Source organism: Scyliorhinus torazame, chromosome 1, assembly GCF_047496885.1.
Source record: "Scyliorhinus torazame isolate Kashiwa2021f chromosome 1, sScyTor2.1, whole genome shotgun sequence".
Taxonomy (NCBI): domain Eukaryota; kingdom Metazoa; phylum Chordata; class Chondrichthyes; order Carcharhiniformes; family Scyliorhinidae; genus Scyliorhinus; species Scyliorhinus torazame.
Genome location: NC_092707.1, coordinates 247,787,814 through 247,807,383, shown reverse-complemented (window position 1 = coordinate 247,807,383; position 19,570 = coordinate 247,787,814). Strand labels below are relative to the sequence as shown.

The 19,570-nt window shown below is 51.1% G+C and overlaps 1 protein-coding gene across 1 annotated transcript in view; it reads right to left on the bottom strand.

Moving 5' to 3' along the window:
* Positions 1 to 1,625: 1,625 nt before the first annotated feature.
* dhx57 (DEAH (Asp-Glu-Ala-Asp/His) box polypeptide 57) overlaps positions 1,626 to 19,570 on the bottom strand; it is a 137,717-nt gene continuing 119,772 nt past the window's right edge. The window contains exons 22-24 of the mRNA XM_072504326.1: positions 17,154 to 17,288; positions 4,874 to 5,074; positions 1,626 to 2,532 (exon numbers count right to left, since the gene is read on the bottom strand). Coding sequence (XP_072360427.1) covers positions 2,389 to 2,532; positions 4,874 to 5,074; positions 17,154 to 17,288 — 480 coding nt within the window. The 3' untranslated portion in view covers positions 1,626 to 2,388. The remainder of the gene's footprint in view (positions 2,533 to 4,873; positions 5,075 to 17,153; positions 17,289 to 19,570) is intronic.

The following is a 19,570-nucleotide window of genomic DNA, read 5'->3' as shown; positions in this document are numbered from 1 at the left end:
GTTTACTGGACTTGCAGAGTGGAACGGAACGGATTCTGGAGAATTGCGATTTGGCGTGAAACCAGTGCCCGCCCTGATTTTGACGACAAAACCAATTCTCCACCTAATCTCGGTTCTGGCGTCAGCCGTCGGAGAACCCATATGTTTCAAACGCTGATACTTTATTTGGGAATTTCACTCTTATTTGTTTTATTCCTTCGCATTCAATTTATTTCTAAATCCTTTCCTCTTAAAGTTCAAAACTGTACTTCAACGGGCATCAGACATGGTTCAGTGGTAGCACTCTTTCCCAAGTCAGTAGGTGTGGGCTTGAGCCCCATTGCCGGGACTTGAGCACAAAATCTAGGCAGATACTTTAGTACAGTTCTGAGAGATTGCTGAACCACTGGATGTCGCATCCTTTGCATGAGGAAGTGTAGTCTTTCAGGTGACACATTAAATGCTGGACTTCTCAATGGTAAAAGATCCAATGGCACAATTTTGAAGAGCATAAGAGCGATCCTGGTGTCCAAGTTCATATTTATCCTTCCACCATCACTGGATCAGATTATCTGACTATTTAGCTCACTGGAATCTTGCTGTGAACAAATTGGCTGCCACATACCAATAGTGGCAATGTGTTTTGAGATGTCCTGAAGTTAAGACAACATATAAATGCAAGTCCTTTTTAATCCAAATTCCTGAAGTGAGCTCTTCAAATGTGACAGATCATGTTTAATTTCAAGAATCTAGAACATTATTTCCCCATTCTGTCAGTGATTGGATCCAGATTCATATTTCTTTTAATTCATTTGTAGGGTGTGGTGATACTAGCAAGGCCATCAATTATTATCCATCCCTAATTTCCCTTGAGAAGATAGTGGTGAGCCATCTTCTTGAATACAATTGAGTGGCTTGCTATCCATTTCATATGGGATTTAAGAGTCGACCACATTGCTATGCATCCAGAGTACACAAATAGGTCAGGCGAGGTAAATACACGGCAGCACAGTGGTTAGCACTGTTGCTTCACAGCTCCAGGGTCCCCGGTTCGATTCCTGGTTTGGGTCACTGTTCGTGCGGAGTCTGCACATTCGCCCTGTGTCTGCGCGGGTTTCCTCCGAGTGTTCCGGTTTCCTCCCACAAGTCCCGAAAGGTGAATTGGATATTCTGAATTCTCCCTCTGCATACCCGAACAGGCGCCGAAATGTGGCGACTAGGGGCTTGTCACAGTACATTATAATGTTAATGTAAGCCTACTTGTGACAATAAAGATTGTTATTAAATATGGCATGTTTCCTTAAAAGACAATACTGAACTAAATGGGTGTTTTATGATAATCTAGTAGTTTCATGGTTATGAATTGCTAAAATCTGCTTTTATTCCAGATTTATTTAATTAAATTTAAATTCCAGAACTGTAATTGTGAGATTTGAATTAGTGTAGGTTTATGTGTTACTAATCCAATAACATAACCGCTATTTTACCATACCCAACCACTATTTTACCATACCCAATTCTTCTTAACTCCTGCTATCAAGTTGTGTTTGAGCTTGTGCCCCCATTAAAGTGAGCATGTGCTTATTACCTTGTTAATGTACCAGGTAACAGAGAACAAAGACAGTTTGTAAGAACAACGCATGATGCAAATATATACTTACTTTAATTAAGGATTTATGGTACTAATTTATATTTCAATACACCTTAAAGTGCAACAACTTTCACACAGTTTATTTAGTTACTGGAGAGTCTATTAAAGATTGATGTCAATTTCTTAGCTCTTAATTAAAACATTTATTTGTCCAACGTCACAGGGAGGAAAATGTGAGAGTCAAAGTCATGCATTTCACATTTTTCCTTTGGTTTGATGCAAATGCTTTGTGAACGGGCAAATCAACCAAAATCTCAAACTGCAGCAGCAATCACTCCACGATGCAAAACCAATGGCAGCAACAAAATCAGTTGGTCTCAAGCATTTCTCTGGGAAAAGCTATGTTCTACTGAAATGGAAACTGGTCAGCTTCATCCCACAGGTAAGTTAAGATTTTAGTCAGTAACAATAATCCACAGAGTCTGCAAGCTTCCAGGTGCACCCGGTGTTGAACAGTAAATGAGTGACTTGTACTACAAAGTTGTTGAGGATCTGGGCTTGTCAGTAACATATCCTTTATTAATAGATCCAGCAGGTTTTTGCTTACTGCGCTGTTTCAAATATTTGTGCATACATAATGTCGCTGGACCAAGCAGTTCAATCACAATTATTTTCACCCCAAGTGCTTACAAGGAGAACAGATCTGAATTCTGCTGCCAGTGTTTGGGAAGGTAGTGAAAATGGTTGAGCAGCTTTGCTTCCAAGTCCTCAGTGTATTCGAAAGTCACCTTGGCAAGAAATCTTTTCCCCCTTGGTCATCACTGAGTGGTTATAAGTTTCACAATCATGTCAATGATAAGTGATCCCCGTGGACAAGTGCACAAGTCCATATTGGGTTTCTTGATTTTATCCTCCAGCAGCTGGTCTAATTCCCAGCGAAGCTCTTTAACTAGCTCAGCAATCTGGGTGTAGTACAAGAGGAAAAAATACTGGTTAAAAAGAGAAAATACATTTGTAGGCATCTATACATACATGGAAGCTAGGAAGATGAGGGAAAGCAAAAGATTCACTGTTTTATCTAGCCTATCCCATATTGCTGTGATGCCTTGTGCCTTCTACTCACCTTGAGCCACGTAATTTCCTGAGACAGGTGAAATACCAGATACTACTTCAAGCCAAGTAGAGGACAAAATATAGAAAATTTCTTTCGGAACGTGGGCAATCTAAACAAGCCTATCAATATTAAAAGCTTCACCTGATTATTTTTTCAGTATTGCCTGCACCATCAATTTGAACTCTATATCTATAAATTATATTAAGGTAAATGCACAAGTTTATTTTAATGGCACAGGTTTTAAAAATGAAACTGCTGTAACATAAATATTGTTTGACCGATTCGTATCTATAATTTCAATGAACTTCACAGAAGAGGCTCAATGTGTGTTAAGATTGTGTTAAATATTTGCTCAGGTCCATCTGTAATAGCACTGTTTCAACACCAAACATGTTTACTGAATATTTTTTTTAAAAAAATGTTTATTCAGAATTTTTCAACAAAAATTTTCAACCATTCAAACCCCCCCCCCGTAACAAAAAAAAAGAAAAGTAGAAAAGTAACAGAACAAGACATAAACATATCAATCCAACATAATACAGAACTTGTACAATGGGTTCCTCCCGCACATATTGACTTTCCCATATGTTTATGTTTTTCTTTTTTATGTTTACTGAATAATTAATTGCAGAGAAAAATCTAAAATGTAATTTTGACTTGATATTTATCCAAACTTTATAAGTAAAGGCAATAAGCACATCAGTTTCCTGACATCTGGGACTTATTAAGAAACAGACATTGCAAAATGGCTAATTTCATAGGGAAACTGGTGAAATAAATCCATCCCCATCATTTATTGGTCAAAGTCAGATACAAACTTTCAAACTCTCAAAAGTAATTTAACAATTAAAAATTCTTTGAAGCTCATCAGAAGATTAGGCCAGCAATACAGACAATAGTTAAGGAACTAACAGAGGAAACTGTCGGTACTCTGGCATAAATCTCCCAGATATTGCAGAATACTGATATCCAGTGAAATAAGTGTTACCGAAAGTTCTCTGACACTGGGTGTTTTCCTCATCTAGCTGGGTCTGTTGTCGACTAACAGAGATTGATTGGCAAGGACATGGACACATTACTTAATGTGTAGATCGAATCAGTATCTGAGAGTTTACTGATTCTGACTTGTACCCAATGGTTTGATTTTCAGTTTAGCTTCCCATTTGCTTTATTAATTTTCTGTTCTGCGCTGGATAGATCCATTGAGCACTCAAGACTCTGAAATCTCTTTGAACTTTATCCCCAACAACTATCACCATTCATAGAATACCAAACTCTCTCCTCTTAAAGCAAAATACATTCTATGATCAGTATATTATTCAATATTAAATTACATTTGACACTGTTCACTAACTAACTTACCCTTGTAAAGTACAATAATGCCAGGCATAAAAAGGTTCAGATTTGCACCTGCAAGTAAAAGGAGGGACCAGACTTTTTCCCCAGAGAGAAGGGAGGAAAGGAAGGCAAGTCAACCCTGATTATTCATATGTCCCAGTGTATCAAAGTACAAAACTCTCAGTCAGGCGTCTGCCATTCCCTTTGTTTTAAAGGAGGGTTCTTATAGATGAAATGCAGGTACTTCACAATTCTGCTACTGTTAGCCCTGTCTGTTCTGCTGTTACTTAAAGTTAGGTTAAAGAATTCAGTAACAACATATTGGAATTGAGATTTATTGAAGGCTCAGTCCTCCAGGGAACATATACGAATTGTGACAGCTCTGATAGTCATTTTCATTTATTTCTGTTCCATATTTTTATTCTCTCAATAGTCAGCTGACTCTTGTGGCTGTACAGTTCTATAGTAAAATGCCTTTCAGTGTCTCCGTTTAAGTGATCATTTCCCAGGAGTAGGCACAAGTGATTGCTGACTATTCTACCAGTTAGCATTATTGCCAAACTCAATCCTATTTGCACCTAGTGTACTTTCCAGGTTACACAACTCCTCCTTTCCAATTCAAAAGAATGATGACAGTTTTAATGGGCAGCTCAGCCAGATAATTTAGCACAAACAATGGTAGGATGTAGGATCTTCCTATCGATACAGGCTAGATTTACAGCTTGCTGTGACTTGGAGGAATCACTATTGGTGAGGTAGTGTTCAGTTTCAATGTTTCAATTTCAACCACGGAATGATAATTTCAAATAAATAACAAATTACCTTCAACCGATATAAAAATGCCTACGTACCTGGGGCGAAGCAGCGGCAAATCGAATCCATCCATCATCGAGGGAGATGATGAACTGTCCCATTTCGAGTTCCACACTGACCTGGCCACCCCCAAACAGCACTAGAGGATACACAGAAACCATGCTACAGTCTCGCAGAAATACTCTGCTGGTTTTCACCTTCTCGTGGTACACCAAATAAGGGCTTTCAAAGTGCCGGACCTAGGATCCAAATATAGTGGTCGATTTAATATCCATGTTTTTTTAATATAGGGCAAACAGCTGTAAATCCATTATTGAAGCAAAAAATATCATTCATGGGCAATAAGAATAATGATTTTAAATGGCAGTGCAGTTAAAACAAAACTTGCATTTATAGAGCACTTTTCATGATCTTCAGGCACTTTACAGCTAATGAACTACTATTGAAATGTAGGAAATGTGGTAGCCAATTTACACAAGCAAGTCCCACAAACAGTAGAGTTAATGGGTAAATAAACAGTTCTGGCTATATTGATTCAGAGATAAATATTCTCCAGGTCATGGGAGACAACTCGCCTCCACCTCTTCAAAATCGTGCCCTACAATGGTTTATTTTACGTCTCCAACATTGCAGCCCCTCCCTCCCCCCCCCCCCCCCCCCCACTAGTATTAGTAGAGTGTTATCCTAGACTTTGTGCTCAAGTCTCTGCAGCAATGCTTACACCCACATTCTTCTGACTTGCTGCCACTAAGCCTTGGCTGCCACCTGATCCATCGATGCGCCACAGATGTTTTGGGAAACCCGTTCAATGCTACTACTCAATTAAGCATCCAATTTACATAATAATAATAATAATAATAATAATCGTTTATTGTCACAAGTAGGCTTCAATGAAGTTACTGTGAAAAGCTCCTAGTCGCCACATTCCGCCGCCTGTTCGGGGAGGCCGGTACAGGAATTGAACCCGCGCTGCTGGCCTTGTTCTGCATTACAAGCCAGCTGTTTAGCCCACTGTGTTAAACCAGCCCTAGTGACTGCAGGAAGCACTAACACCCTGAAAATTCTGTGCCGGATGTCTGTTTAAAGAATAAAGAGAAAGACAATCCAGTTTGAGTCTACTGTCCATTTGTAAACAAAAGGGAAACTAAATTAGTCCGAAACGTCTTGGTGAAGATAATGCATCTTCACCACACTGCTGGTTATGGAAGAAATCACCGTGTTGATTCTTTATTAAAAAAAACCCTTTAAGATAGATACACACAAATTTACTGTACAGACGGTGACTGTTCGGGTTATCAATTCTGTACTAGCTTAAGAGTTCCCCATTTAGTTCCATTCCACAGCCCTTTCTCCAATGTTTCAGTTTTTTCAATGTCAAATATTTTTCTCTTTCTCACTTAAAAAGCCATAAATGGCTCCATTTCCACTTCTATTTCTAGTTGAGTCTTTGGAACAACCCTACGGTCATCAAATTTTATTTTTTTCCTCTTTTGGTGAATTTGTGACCTTTTAAAAAAATATATTTTTATTCTCCTCCTTTTGCACATTTTCATCCAAATTTAAACCCACCAACAAACAATCAACATTAACAAATACAATGTCAAACCCCCGGTCAACAATCCCCTCCTCCCACCAACACCCAAACAGCCCCTGACATTTTTAGTACAAACATCAAAGAAAAGGAATCAGCAATCAACCATCCATCCATACATAGTTGCCATCAACAACATACACAGTCCTAACCCCAACCCACCCACCCCCTTCCCTCCCTAATGTTCAATGTCATCTAATTCTTGAAAGTGCATAATGAACAAAGCCCATGAATTGGAGAACCCTTCCATCCTTCCCTTCAACTCAAACTTCACCTTCTTGAGTGTTAAAAACTTCAACAGATCCCCCCGGCACACCAGGGCACAGGGTGGAGCGACTGACCTCCACCCCAACAGGACCCGCCTTCTCGTGATCAGCGAGGCGAAGGCTAAAACATCTGCTTCCGTGCGCTCGCTTCCAACCCCGGCCGATCCGATACCCTGAATATGGCCTCCAGAGAACACGGCTCAAGTCTCACCTGTACCACCTTCGAAATGACCCCGAAAACCTCCCTCCAATACCCTCCCAGCTTTGCACAGGACCAAAACACATGAATGCAGTTTGCGGGGGTGCCCCCGCAATGCTCACAAACATCCTCCGCCCCCTCAAAGGGTTGGATCATCCTCTCCTTTGTGAGGTTCGCCCTATACACCACCGTCAGCAGTATCAGCCCCAACCTCATGCACAAAGTTGAGGCATTCACCCTGCAGAGCACCTCACACTACAACCCCTCCTCCATACTCTTTCCCACTCCTCCTCCAACTTTGTCTTAATCCCCTCCAGCGGTGCCTTCTCTTCTCCCAGAATCGCCCCATAAATCATCAACACCACCCCCTTCTCCATTTCCTCCTACCCAATTCCTCCTGTCGTTAGCACCTCCTCCTGTGTTGTTCGCCACCGAAAAGCTCTGTATCTCCTTCTTAGCAAAATCCCAGACCTGCATATACCTAAACATTTCCCCCTGCCCCAACCCATATTTCCCCTCCAGCTCCTTCAGTCCCGCAAACCGCCCCCCCAGAAACAAATCCTTTATTGCCCTAACTTCCTTCTCCTCCCATTTCCGAAAACTCTCATCCCACTTCTGTGGCTCAAATCTGTGATTCCCCTGAATCGGCATTTCCCTTGATGCCACCCCCAGCCTAAAGTGCTGACGCAACTCCCATTAGTTTTTCAACGTTGCCACCACTACCGGACCCCCTGAGTATTTCCCCGGGGCCATCGGAAGCGACGCTATTGCCAACGTCCTAAACCCTGACCCCCTGCAAAGACTCTCCTCCATCCTGACTCACTGGGAGTCCCGTCCCCCTCCCCCCTCTAATCTAGCTCCTCACCTTCTCTGCGTTCGCCGCCCAGTAATAATATATTTGGGAGACCCAACCCCCCCCCCCACTACCGTCCTCTCTGCAACGGCACCTTCCTAATCCTAGCCACCTTCTCCATCCCCTCCATATAAACGAGGTAATGAGTTTTAAAAAAAAATTTAGAGTACCCAATTCATTTTTTCTAATTAAAGCGCAATTTAGCTTGGCCAATCCACCTAACCAGCACATCTTTGGGTTGTGGGGGTGAAACCCACGCAGACACGGGAAGAATGTGCAAACTCCACACGGACAGTGACCTGGAGCGAACCTGGGACATCGGCGCAGTGAGACAGCAGTGCTAACCACTGAGCCACCATGCTGCCCTTGGTAATCATCTTTTCAACCTCCTTGAAAAATGCCTTTAGCAGAAAGATCGGCAGGCACTGAAAAATAAATAAAAATTGCAGCAACACGTTAATTTTAATTCCCTGCACCCGACCTGCCAGCGACAGAGGGAGTCCATGTCATCTTGTCAGATCTGCTTTCACCATCTCCACCAAACTTGTAATGTTATACCTACGGAAGCCCCTCCCAATCCCGTGCCACCTGCACCCCCAGATATCTAGAAGCGAGTCCCCACCCTACGGAATGGTAGCCCCCCACCACCCCTGCCCCCCCACCCCTGGCTGAGACACCACAAAATATTCACTTTTCTCCAAATTAAGTTTATATCACAAAAAAGACCCAAATACTTGAAGCAACTCCAATATGCCCCCCCATCGACCCACTCGGTTCCGATACATACAACAGCAAGTCGTCCGCATACAAAGATACTCTATGCTCTACCAGCAACCCCCCCCCCCCCCCGCCAACTTGCACTACAAACCTCCAAACTCTTCAATGCGATGGCCAATGGCTCAATCGCAAGCGTGAACAACAGGGGGGACAATGGGCACCCACCACAAAAAACTCAAATTCACGAATAAATCTTGTGGACCGAGGGAAAAAAAGAAAGAGTAGTCCTGCTCCCGGAGTGCAGAAACCTCCAAGGGTCCACCCCTCCCATATCCGCCATTAGTCCAGCCAACGCCTTTGCCCCCCTGACAGGATAAGCGAGGAATTTGTGACCTTCATTCAATCTTTTTGTTACCTCCAGATTCATCTATTTCAACACACTGGATGGCCTATTTTCCACTCTTTGTAAACCTTCAGCTCATTCAGATATCTGCTGACTTTTCCCCAAATTGTACCAAGGCCAGTTCACCCATTACTTTCAGAGTAGAATCATAGAATCCCTACGGTGCAAAACGAGGCTATTCGGCCCACCAAGTCTGTACCGACCCTCTGAAAGACACCCAACCGAGGTCCGACCCCCATCCTATCCCTGTAACTCCACCTAACTATTGGACACTAAGGGGCAATTTAACATGGCCAATCCACCTAACCTGCACATTTTTGGACTGTGGGAGAAAACCGGAGCACCTGGAGAAAACCCACGTAGACACGGGAAGAATGGGCAAACACCACACAGAGAGTCGCCCAAGGTTGGAATCGAACACAGCAGTTAATAAATACAGTGGGACATTGATAAAATCTCCTTTGCCCGTTGAATCCATACTGATGAGCAAGGTATGGGTCTACTTCTGCTGGCTCCCAAATGACCTTTCATTGGAAAACTTGCATAAATACTGAAGGGGGGGGGGGGGTTCAGCGATGATACCCCTTAAAACGGAATCGTTAGCATGCCACTAGAGTAGTTTTACACAAGTTGTTTTATTAAGGATTGAGATGAATTATAGGACTGAGTAATCATTATTAACCATTAAACATGTATTTTTAGGACATAGCAGTACTCAGGATAGCAACTTGACCAAAAGGACATTACTTCTGACATCTGGGGCGTCATTCTCCGACCCCCCGCCGGGTCGGAGAATGGCCGTTGGCCGCCGTGAATCCCGCCCCCGCCGAAGTCTCCGAAGGGAGAAAAGTCGGCGGGGCGTTAATGGCGCCGCTGCCGCGGAGAATGTCACGGGTCTGCGCAAGGCAGCAGATTTTCGGCCTGCCGATATTCTCCCTTCCGGATGGGCCGAAGTCCCGTCAACGTGATGACCGTTCACGTCGACGTCAATCAAACCTCCTTTTCATCGGCGTGACCCGGTGCTCCAGGCTCACGCCGACCAGCGAGGAGGTGAGTGACGGCCTGGGGGGTTGGCTCTGGGCAGGAAATGGCATGGCCGCAGACTGATTGCGTGAGGAGAGGGGTGTCTCGGCTTGTGTGTGTGTGCGGCGGGGGGGGGGGGGTGGTTAGAGTAGGCTGGGCTCCGGGGGAGTGCCGGGAGGGGGTCCGTGCCGGGGTGGAGGTTGGGGGGGGGTCCGTGCTGGGGTGGAGGTTGGGGGGGGGTCCGTGCCGGGGTGGCGGTTGGGGAGGGGGTCCGTGCCGGGGTGGAGGTTGGGGGGGGGTCCGTGCTGGGGTGGAGGTTGGGAGGGGGGGTCCGTGCTGGGGTGGAGGTTGGGGGGGGTCCGTGCTGGGGTGGAGGTTGGGGGGGGGTCCGTGCTGGGGTGGAGGTTGGGGGGGGGGGGGGGTCCGTGCTGGGGTGGAGGTTGGGAGGGGGGGGGTCCGTGCTGGGGTGGAGGTTGGGGGTTGGGGGGGGTCCGTGCTGGGGTGGAGGTTGGGGGGGGGGGGGGGGGGTCCGTGCTGGGGTGGAGGTTGGGGGGGGGGTCCGTGCTGGGGTGGAGGTTGGGGGGGGGGGTCCGTGCTGGGGTGGAGGTTGGGGGGGGGGGGTCCGTGCTGGGGTGGAGGTTGGGGGGGGGGGGGTCCGTGCTGGGGTGGAGGTTGGGAGGGGGGTCCGTGCTGGGGTGGAGGTTGCGGGTTGGGGGGGGGTCCGTGCTGGGGTGGAGGTTGGGGAGGGGGTCCGTGCCGGGGTGGAGGTTGGGGGGGGGGTCCGTGCTGGGGTGGAGGTTGGGGGTTGGGGGGGTCCGTGCTGGGGTGGAGGTTGGGGGGGGGGGTCCGTGCCGGGGTGGAGGTTGGGGGGGGGGTCCGTGCTGGGGTGGAGGTTGGGGGGGGGGGGGGGGGGGGGTGGTCCGTGCTGGGGTGGAAGTTGGGGGGGGTCCGTGCCGGGGTGGAGGGGTCCGTGCTGGGGTGGAGGTTGGGGAGGGGATCCGTGCCGGGGTGGAGGTTGGGGGGGGGTCCGTGCTGGGGTGGAGGTTGGGGGTTGGGGGGGGTCCGTGCTGGGGTGGAGGTTGGGGAGGGGGTCCGTGCCGGGGTGGAGGTTGGGGGGGGGGTCCGTGCTGGAGTGGAGGTTGGGGGGGGGGGGGGGGTCCGTGCTGGGGTGGAGGTTGGGGGTTTGGGAGGGGGTCCGTGCTGGGGTGGGTGATGGGAGGGCAAATGAGTTGGTCCACCTGGCCAGGTGCCAGCCTCCAACAGTTGGACCCATGCGGTCCATGCCACCTGGCTGGGGGGAGGAGGGGATATGGGCAATGATGACATGTCGTCGTTCCCCTCCCCCCCCACCAGGCCGTCATGTTTTCAGACCATCCAGCGATGTTGGCCGCTGTGGTGGCAGCCGCTCATGTCTATGTTGCCCTGGATGAGGAGGAGGAGGAGGAGGAGGAGCGTGCCAGAGAGGCGGCGCAGGCTGCCGCAGAGGGGCAGGCGGCAGCCGCCCAGGCTGGAGGGACACCTGACTGACAGGACGAGGAGGGGGAGGAGGACGTCGCGGCCCCACGGCAACGGAGGCACCCGAGGGCGCCCCGTGTGTACCGGCCCCGGCAGTCATACCAGGACCTCACGGACCGGGGAATGCAGGAGGAGACTCCGGATGAGCCGGGAAACCGTGGCACACATCTGCCACCTGCTGGCACACCTGTCACCGCGTGGCACTGGCGGGGGACACCCTCTCCCCGTGTCCGTCAAGGTGGCCCTGAACTTTTATGCAACGGGGTCATTCCAGGCACCGAGTGGGGACCTGTCCGGCATATCGCAGACATCGGTGCATCCAGGCAGTGACAGATGCCCTTTTATGCCATGGCGCACCGCTACATCCGCTTCCCCGTGGAGCGGGTCAGCCAAGATGCCCGGGCCGTGGGCTTCTCTGCCGTTGCCGGGTTCCCCATGGTCCAGGGCGCGATCGATGGGATGCACGTCGCCGTGCGGCCACCTGCAGATAACAGGGCCGTGTTCACTAATAGGAAGGGGACCTATTCAATGAACGTACAGGTGGTCTGCGACCACCGCATGATGATCCTGCACGTCTGCGCCCGTCACCCAGGCAGTGTACACGACTCATTCGTGTTGTCGTGGTCATCCATCCCCGGCATGTACGAGGGACGCCATCCCCGGCTGAGGGGCTGGTTGCTGCGTGACAGGGGCTACCCATTGCGATCGTGGCTGATGACGCCTATACGGAGGCCACGCAATGAGGCGGAGAACCGCTACAATGATGCCCATGTAGCGACAAGGGGAGTGATCGAGAGGTGCTTTGGCGTGCTGAAGATGCGTTTCAGGTGCCTGGACCTCTCTGGGGGCGCCCTCCAGTATCGGTCAGATAGGGTCGGCCGCATCATTGTGGTGTGCTGCGTCCTGCACAACATAGCCCAGCAGAGGGGCGATGTGCCGCAGGCAGAGGAGGGCGGAGTGGAGGAGCAGCAGGAAGAGGCCCAGTCCTCCCCAGATGAGGGGGATGGGGGCAATGGTCAGGGCAGACGGGGTAGACACAGGCGGGTGGCTGTCCACCGTTACCGGCTGGCCCAGCAGGCACGGGACAGACTGATAGACGCCCACTTCACTGACTAGATGGGCGTGGAATCGGGTAGTATGGCCACAGACCGCACACCATGACAACAGCCGACCACCCACACCCCCCACCCATCCACCCACCCAGCACCCTCACCCCCCTCCCCAACCCCACACATCCCACCCGCATGCACACCACCCCCCCCCCCAATTGCCGATCCACCGGCGGCACAACGGGCCGGGCTCACCCAGTTGCGGGTGGACGCGTGTCTATCGCAGGCCATGGAGGATGATGACAACCCGCCTCCGATGAGCTCCTGGCTCTACATCGTTGGGACTATGTCTGACCCATGGCCACAGTACCACCATCCACCCGGACCATCCCTGCATGCGGCTGTGACACTGCAGCGCACGGTCCCGTCCTCTGCCCGGGGGATGTTGATGGCGGCCCAGGGGGAAGGGGCAGACTCACCTGGGGCTGAGGTAAGACCACCCGTCACACACACACTTGCGCTCAACGTACATGACACGCCCGCACACTTTGGACAGAGCACAAAGGCAGCTTCGGTAGGTGTAACATTGACTTTAATAACCAAAGGAGTTCATGCACGTGCCCTAGCCCCTAAAACTCATCTGTGCCCTGCACCCGTGCCAACTTACTCAGTGTCTAATTGTTTGGCCTTACGGGCCCTTTGACTACGTCTACGTGGTTCCCCAGACGGTACAGCAGAACTGGAGGTGGACTCCTGTGATTCCTGCCCTCTGACACTGGATCCCTTTGGCGGCCGTTTCCTGGGGCGTCCTGGCCTAGATGGGCCAGGCTGCGGCCCGGGCGACTGGGATGGCGAGCTGCCAGCCTGTCCTGCCCGTTGCCCACCCGATGCACCTGGGACGGAAGGGGGGGAGTCCGAGGTGTCGCGGTGTACCGGGACCTCCCCTACAGAGGGAGCCGGGACGGACCACACCACCTCCTCCTCCCTCGGGGTGCCCAATGGCCCCCAGGCCTCTACATGGGTGGGGGATGCGAACGGACTGGCCATCCGACGCGCCCCCGACATCTGGCGCTGCCAATCCTGGAGGCCCGTGCTGGTATCGACAGGGGTCTGCAGGTTTGCAGCCATGGAGCCCAGGGGGTTGTCGAACCCTGTCTGTGACAGTGCGACGCCGGCTCGCACATGGCCACTGGCGCCGATGCCCTCAGCGATGGCCTGCTGAGACTGGGCCATGGCCTGCAGAGACTGGGCCATGGCTTGCAGAGACTGGGCTATGGCCTGCTGAGACTGGGCCATGGCCTGCTGAGACTGGGCCATGGCCTGCTGAGACTGGGCTATGGCGTTGAGCGCCTCTGCCATCTGGCGCTGGCACTGGCTCATGGCCTCCTGTGAGAGGGCAGCCATTTCCTGGGCCACAGACGCCGCCTGCACGGAAGGCCCCAGGACTCGCAAACCGTTCCCCATGTCTGACACCGTCGCACCCATTGCCTCCACCATGGACGCCACCCGTGCGGTGTCAGCCTGGGTGGCACGCATGACCGGGACCACTCCCAGCTCCTGGACGCGGGTGGACTCCTCCACCTGCGACCGCAGCCGCCGCAAGCCACCCGTCACCCTATTCGCTCGTCTCCGTGTCGGTGGTTGCATCGGATCTATGTGTGGGTGTGGTAACTGCAGGAACCCGGGATCCATCTGGGCGGCAGATGTTCGCTTGGCCTGGGCTGCCCTCCGACCGCACGATCCCTCTGCTGCTCCTACCTCCACCTGCTGTACCGGGACGGCTGTGTTGTGCGCACCAGTGAGTGTACCAGACGCCTCATCACTAAAGTGCCCAACCGTGGTGAGTGTTTCTGCGATGGTGGAGGGTGTTGGTGACAGCAGTGGCGTTGTGTCGTGCTCTTCGTCCCACTCTGAGTCCATGGCACTTTGGGGTGGGGGTTCGTCTCCACCCATCCACTCTGAGTCACTGTCCGGTATTTCGTCTTCCCGGGTAGTGCTGTCCCGGGTAGTGCTGTCCCGGGTAGTGCTGTCCCGGGTAGTGGTGTCCCGGGTAGTGGTGTCCCGGGTAGTGGTGTCCCGGGTAGTGGTGTCCCGGGTAGTGGTGTCCCGGGTAGTGGTGTCCCGGGTAGTGGTGTCCCGGGTAGTGGTGTCCCGGGTAGTGGTGTCCCGGGTAGTGGTGTCCCGGGTAGTGGTGTCCCGGGTAGTGGTGTCCCGGGTAGTGGTGTCCCGGGTAGTGGTGTCCTGGCTCGGATGTGACGGGGGCCTGTGGCTGCCCCCCTCATCGCTGGGTGGTCGCTCCCGCACGTGACGAGGGTGTCGTCTCCCTGTTGCTCCAGGTCTCTCCGTCTCCCGTGGTGTGCGAGGGGCATCCTGCGGGCGTCGCATGCTGGAGGGTCCGGGTCTCTCCGTCTCCCGTGGTGTGCGAGGGGCATCCTACGGGCGTCGCATGCTGGAGTGTCCGGGTCTCTCCGTCTCCCGTGGTCTCCGAGGGGCATCCTGCGGGCGTCGCATGCTGGAGGGTCCGGGTCTCTCCGTCTCCCGTGGTGTGCGAGGGGCATCCTGCGGGCGTCGCATGCTGGAGGGTGCGGGTCTCTCCGTCTCCCGTGGTGTGCGAGGGGCATCCTGCGGGCGGTGTGCATCTGCGGGGATGGGTGCCTGGACGTTTGGTCCTGCGATACACAATGAAGCATGCATGGTTAGACATCAGGCAGTGATCAGGTGATACGGGGGAGGGGGATATAGGGGAGGGGGGATATGGGGACGGGCTGTTGGTGGCTCACTTGCTCGTGGGGCCCCCGACCTCTGCATCAGCAACCTCCCGGTCCTCAGGTCCGCCAGCCAGTTCCAGGGCCCTTTCCTCGTGTACGGTCAGTGGCCTCTCATCAGCGGGCCCTCCTCCAGTCCTCACATGCTCCCTATTGTTGTGTGCGCGCTTCTCCTGTGGGGGGGGGGGGGGGTGGTGGCAGGGGTAAAAGGCAACAGTGTTAGGCAGGTATATGAATGCACGCCATCGGTTGCGCGTGCATTGCAGAGGTTAAGGTTAGGGCTGGATTCACTTGGGGATATGGGGGAGGGGGGATATGGGGGAGGGGGGATATGGGGGAGGGGGGATATGGGGGAGGGGGGATATGGGGGAGGGGGGATATGGGGGAGGGGGGATATGGGGGAGGGGGGGATATGGGGGAGGGGGGGATATGGGGGAGGGGGGGATATGGGGGAGGGGGGATATGGGGGAGGGGGGATATGGGGGAGGGGGGATATGGGGGAGGGGGGTATGGGGGAGGGGGGTATGGGGAGGGGGGTATGGGGAGGGGGGTATGGGGAGGGGGGTATGGGGAAGGGGGGTATGGGGGAGGGGGGTATGGGGGAGGGGGGTATGGGGGAGGGGGGTATGGGGGAGGGGGGTATGGGGGAGGGGGGTATGGGGGAGGGGGGTATGGGGAGGGGGGTATGGGGGTATGGGGATATGGGGGAGCGGGGGATATGGGGGAGGGGGGATATGGGGGAGGGGGATATGGGGGAGGGGGATATGGGGGAGGGGGATATGGGGGAGGGGGGATATGGGGGAGGGGGGATATGGGGGAGGGGGGATATGGGGGAGGGGGGATATGGGGGAGGGGGGATATGGGGGAGGGGGGATATGGGGGAGGGGGGATATGGGGGAGGGGGGATATGGGGGGGGGGGGATATGGGGAGGGGGGGATATGGGGAGGGGGGGATATGGGGAGGGGGGGATATGGGGGATATAGGGGAGGCTCACCCTGCCTGCTCTGACGAGGTCATTCACCTTCTTGTGGCACTGGGTGCCTGTCCGTGGTGTCAGGGCCACAGCGGTGACGGCCTCTGCCACTTCCCTCCACAGACGCCGGCCGTGGCGTGGGGCAACTCTGCGGCCGTGCCCGGGATACAGGGCGTCCCTCCTCTGCTCCACCGCGTCCAGGAGCGCCTCCACATCGCGTGACTCGAACCTCGGGGCTGAGCGACGGCTAGCCATCCAGTCGGGTGTTGCGGTCGGGTGTTCCGGTCGGGTGGGGGGGAGCTGCGCGGCCTTATGAGCCGTCACGCCGTGCAGCGCGTATGACGCTGCACGGCGTGAACCATTGCGCAAGCGCGGATCCCGTCACGTCGCTGCTAGCCCATTTCAGGCCGGAGACTATCGGCCCATTTTTATGACGTGACTCAAGTGGGATTTGCGCCGTTTTTTGCGCCGATCAGCGGACTTTCCGCCGATAACGGAGAATTTCGCCCCTCCTCTTTGTGAAACAATTCAGGGTGCTGGTTCTGTTGTTCTGCTTCTCACAAACAGTCAGCAAGCTGCTAGGATTGTAAGCAGCTGTCAGGATGAGGATCAATCATGCATTGCTTGCGATTCTATTGGGTGAAGTTTAAACACTGCTTGCAATTCTATTGGATAAGTTTAAAAGTAGCAGCTTCAGGGATTGGATTGCGTCCAACTGGGGTGGGCTGTTGATTTTTGAATGTTGTATAATTACTGTGTTCGGGTCTTTGTTTGGCAGAACAGGTCTTGGCCGATATCCAGTCTGTTCTCCGTGTACACGTAACAAGCTTGATTAAATAGCCATCTTGTCCAGGTTGTGGTGTTTTGTTCCTCTCTGTACTGAGCTGAGCCACAGGGAATAACCCCACATGGAAGCTGGCTCAATACACAGGTCTTGAAACCATTCCTACATCATTTACTGACCTGATAATTCACTGAAGAAGGGTGAATGTGGACATTGCCATCATTCTTCGTGACGAAGCGCAGTTCTTCTGGTTTTGGGAGCACTTTTAATGCACCACACATCGTCTGTGCGTACTTACTCTGAGGAGTGGTCACCTAGGTACAAGAAAATTAAGACTTTCAAGTTGATATGTATCACAGGTCCATCTCCCGGTCTTCAACGTTTTCCCTCCACTATCAAAAGCACTGGAATAATCCAGAGGTTTTAATTTGTCTTCAAAGAGAATGCAACACCATTAATTTATATATCTCAATTTTCTCCCTATTCCACCAATAGATTTGCCCTCTGCTTTCCATTCTTGTTCAGAATGTGAGGTTTTATAAGATGGTTTTGGCTTTTGGTTTTAAATTTCAAGATAAAAAAGCAGCACATGACCTCCTGCTAGTTCTGCCAACAATAAACCAATGTGGTCCAGTTATACAGAGAATAGGACCTCCAGGGCACGAGCTATTGAAATGCATGGGTAGACTTACAGACTATCAAGCAGGGAAAGGGAGAGCATTATAGTACAAGAGAGCGAAGAGAGAAGAGAGAAGAAGAGAGGGAGAGCGCCAGAGCGAGAGCAAGAGAGCGAGGAAAGTAGCTGCCGTTGCAAGCAGCATGGAAATGGAGGCTCTGTGCCAGGCAGAATGCTGGTCGAAGCTGGTCCTCTGGGTATAGTGATGGAAGGTGCACAGATTTTAAGGATGCTGAAAAATATGCCTGGCAACAAGTGGGCCTTGCTGCGAGAAGTCAGTTTGGGGATTCCCAGAAGACCGAAGAGAACAATTTTCAAGGTAGGACTCATTAAAACAAGGAGAAGTGAACCTGTTGGAAGCAGGGAGTGACTGTGGACAGATTCCTGTAAAGGCTAATTCTCCAAAGACTGTGCTCTAGTGTATAAATGCAGTATAGGGTTACCAGCCGTGTTAAGGCATTTATAATAAAGAGATATTTTCTGTGGTTTAGATTATTCATTGTCTACTAAGTAATTGTTAGCCATTGTTGATTTTAGTTTGTTACAGTAAAAGTCTGAAAACAAAATCAACAAGATTTAAAATTGGTAATTGGGAATTAAAGTCACTTTTTAAAAATTATGTCTTTATAGGGATTGTAACATTTTCATATTCTGAGGGGGAACATCTTTTAATAATTCTAAAAGTGGCCATCAGCAGATGATAAATCTGAGAAATGGCTCATGTTGAAACCTTAATTCAATATTAAACATATTCAATGACATTAGAATTATTACAAAAAACAGAAAATACTGGACAATCTCAGCATGTCTGACAGCATCTGTGGAGAGAGAAGGGAGCCAACGTTGAGTCTGGATGACTGTCAAAGTTGGAGAGAACTGGAAATAGGGTCAGATTTATACTGTTGTGGGTGGAGATTGACAAAGATGTCATGGATAGAAAGTCAAAGGGAATGATAAGGGAATGACAAAGGAGGTCACTAAGATGATTGATACAGGTAGGGCAGTGGATGTTGTCTATATGGACTTCAGTAAGGCCTTTGATAAGGTCCCTCATGGTAGACTAGTACAAAAGGTGAAGTCACACGGGATCAGGGGTGAGCTGGCAAGGTGGATACAGAACTGGCTAGGTCATAGAAGGCAGAGAGTAGCAATGGAAGGATGCTTTTCTAATTGGAGGGCTGTGACCAGTGGTGTTCCACAGGGATCAGTGCTGGGACCTTTGCTCTTTGTAGTATATATAAATGATTTGGAGGAAAATGTAACTGGTCTGATTAGTAAGTTTGCAGACGACACAAAGGTGGGTGGAATTGCGGATAGCGAGGAGGACTGTCAGAGGATACAGCAGGATTTAGATTGTTTGGAGACTTGGGCGGAGAGATGGCAGATGGAGTTTAATCCGGACAAATGTGAGGTAATGCATTTTGGAAGGTCTAATGCAGGTAGGGAATATACAGTGAATGGTAGAACCCTCAAGAGTATTGAAAGTCAAAGAGATCTAGGAGTACAGGTCCACAGGTCATTGAAAGGGGCAACACAGGTGGAGAAGGTAGTCAAGAAGGCATACGGCATGCTTGCCTTCATTGGCCGGGGCATTGAGTATAAGAATTGGCAAGTCATGTTGCAGCTGTATAGAACCTTAGTTAGGCCACACTTGGAGTATTGTGTTCAATTCTGGTCGCCACACTACCAGAAGGATGTGGAGACTTTAGAGAGGGTGCAGAAGAGATTTACCAGAATGTTGCCTGGTATGGAGGACATTAGCTATGAGGAGCGGTTGAATAAACTCGGTTTGTTCTCACTGGAACAAAGGAGGTTGAGGGGAGACCTGATAGAGGTCTACAAAATTATGAGGGGCATAGACAAAGTGGATAGTCAGAGGCTTTTCCCCAGGGTAGAGGGGTCAATTACTAGGGGGCATAG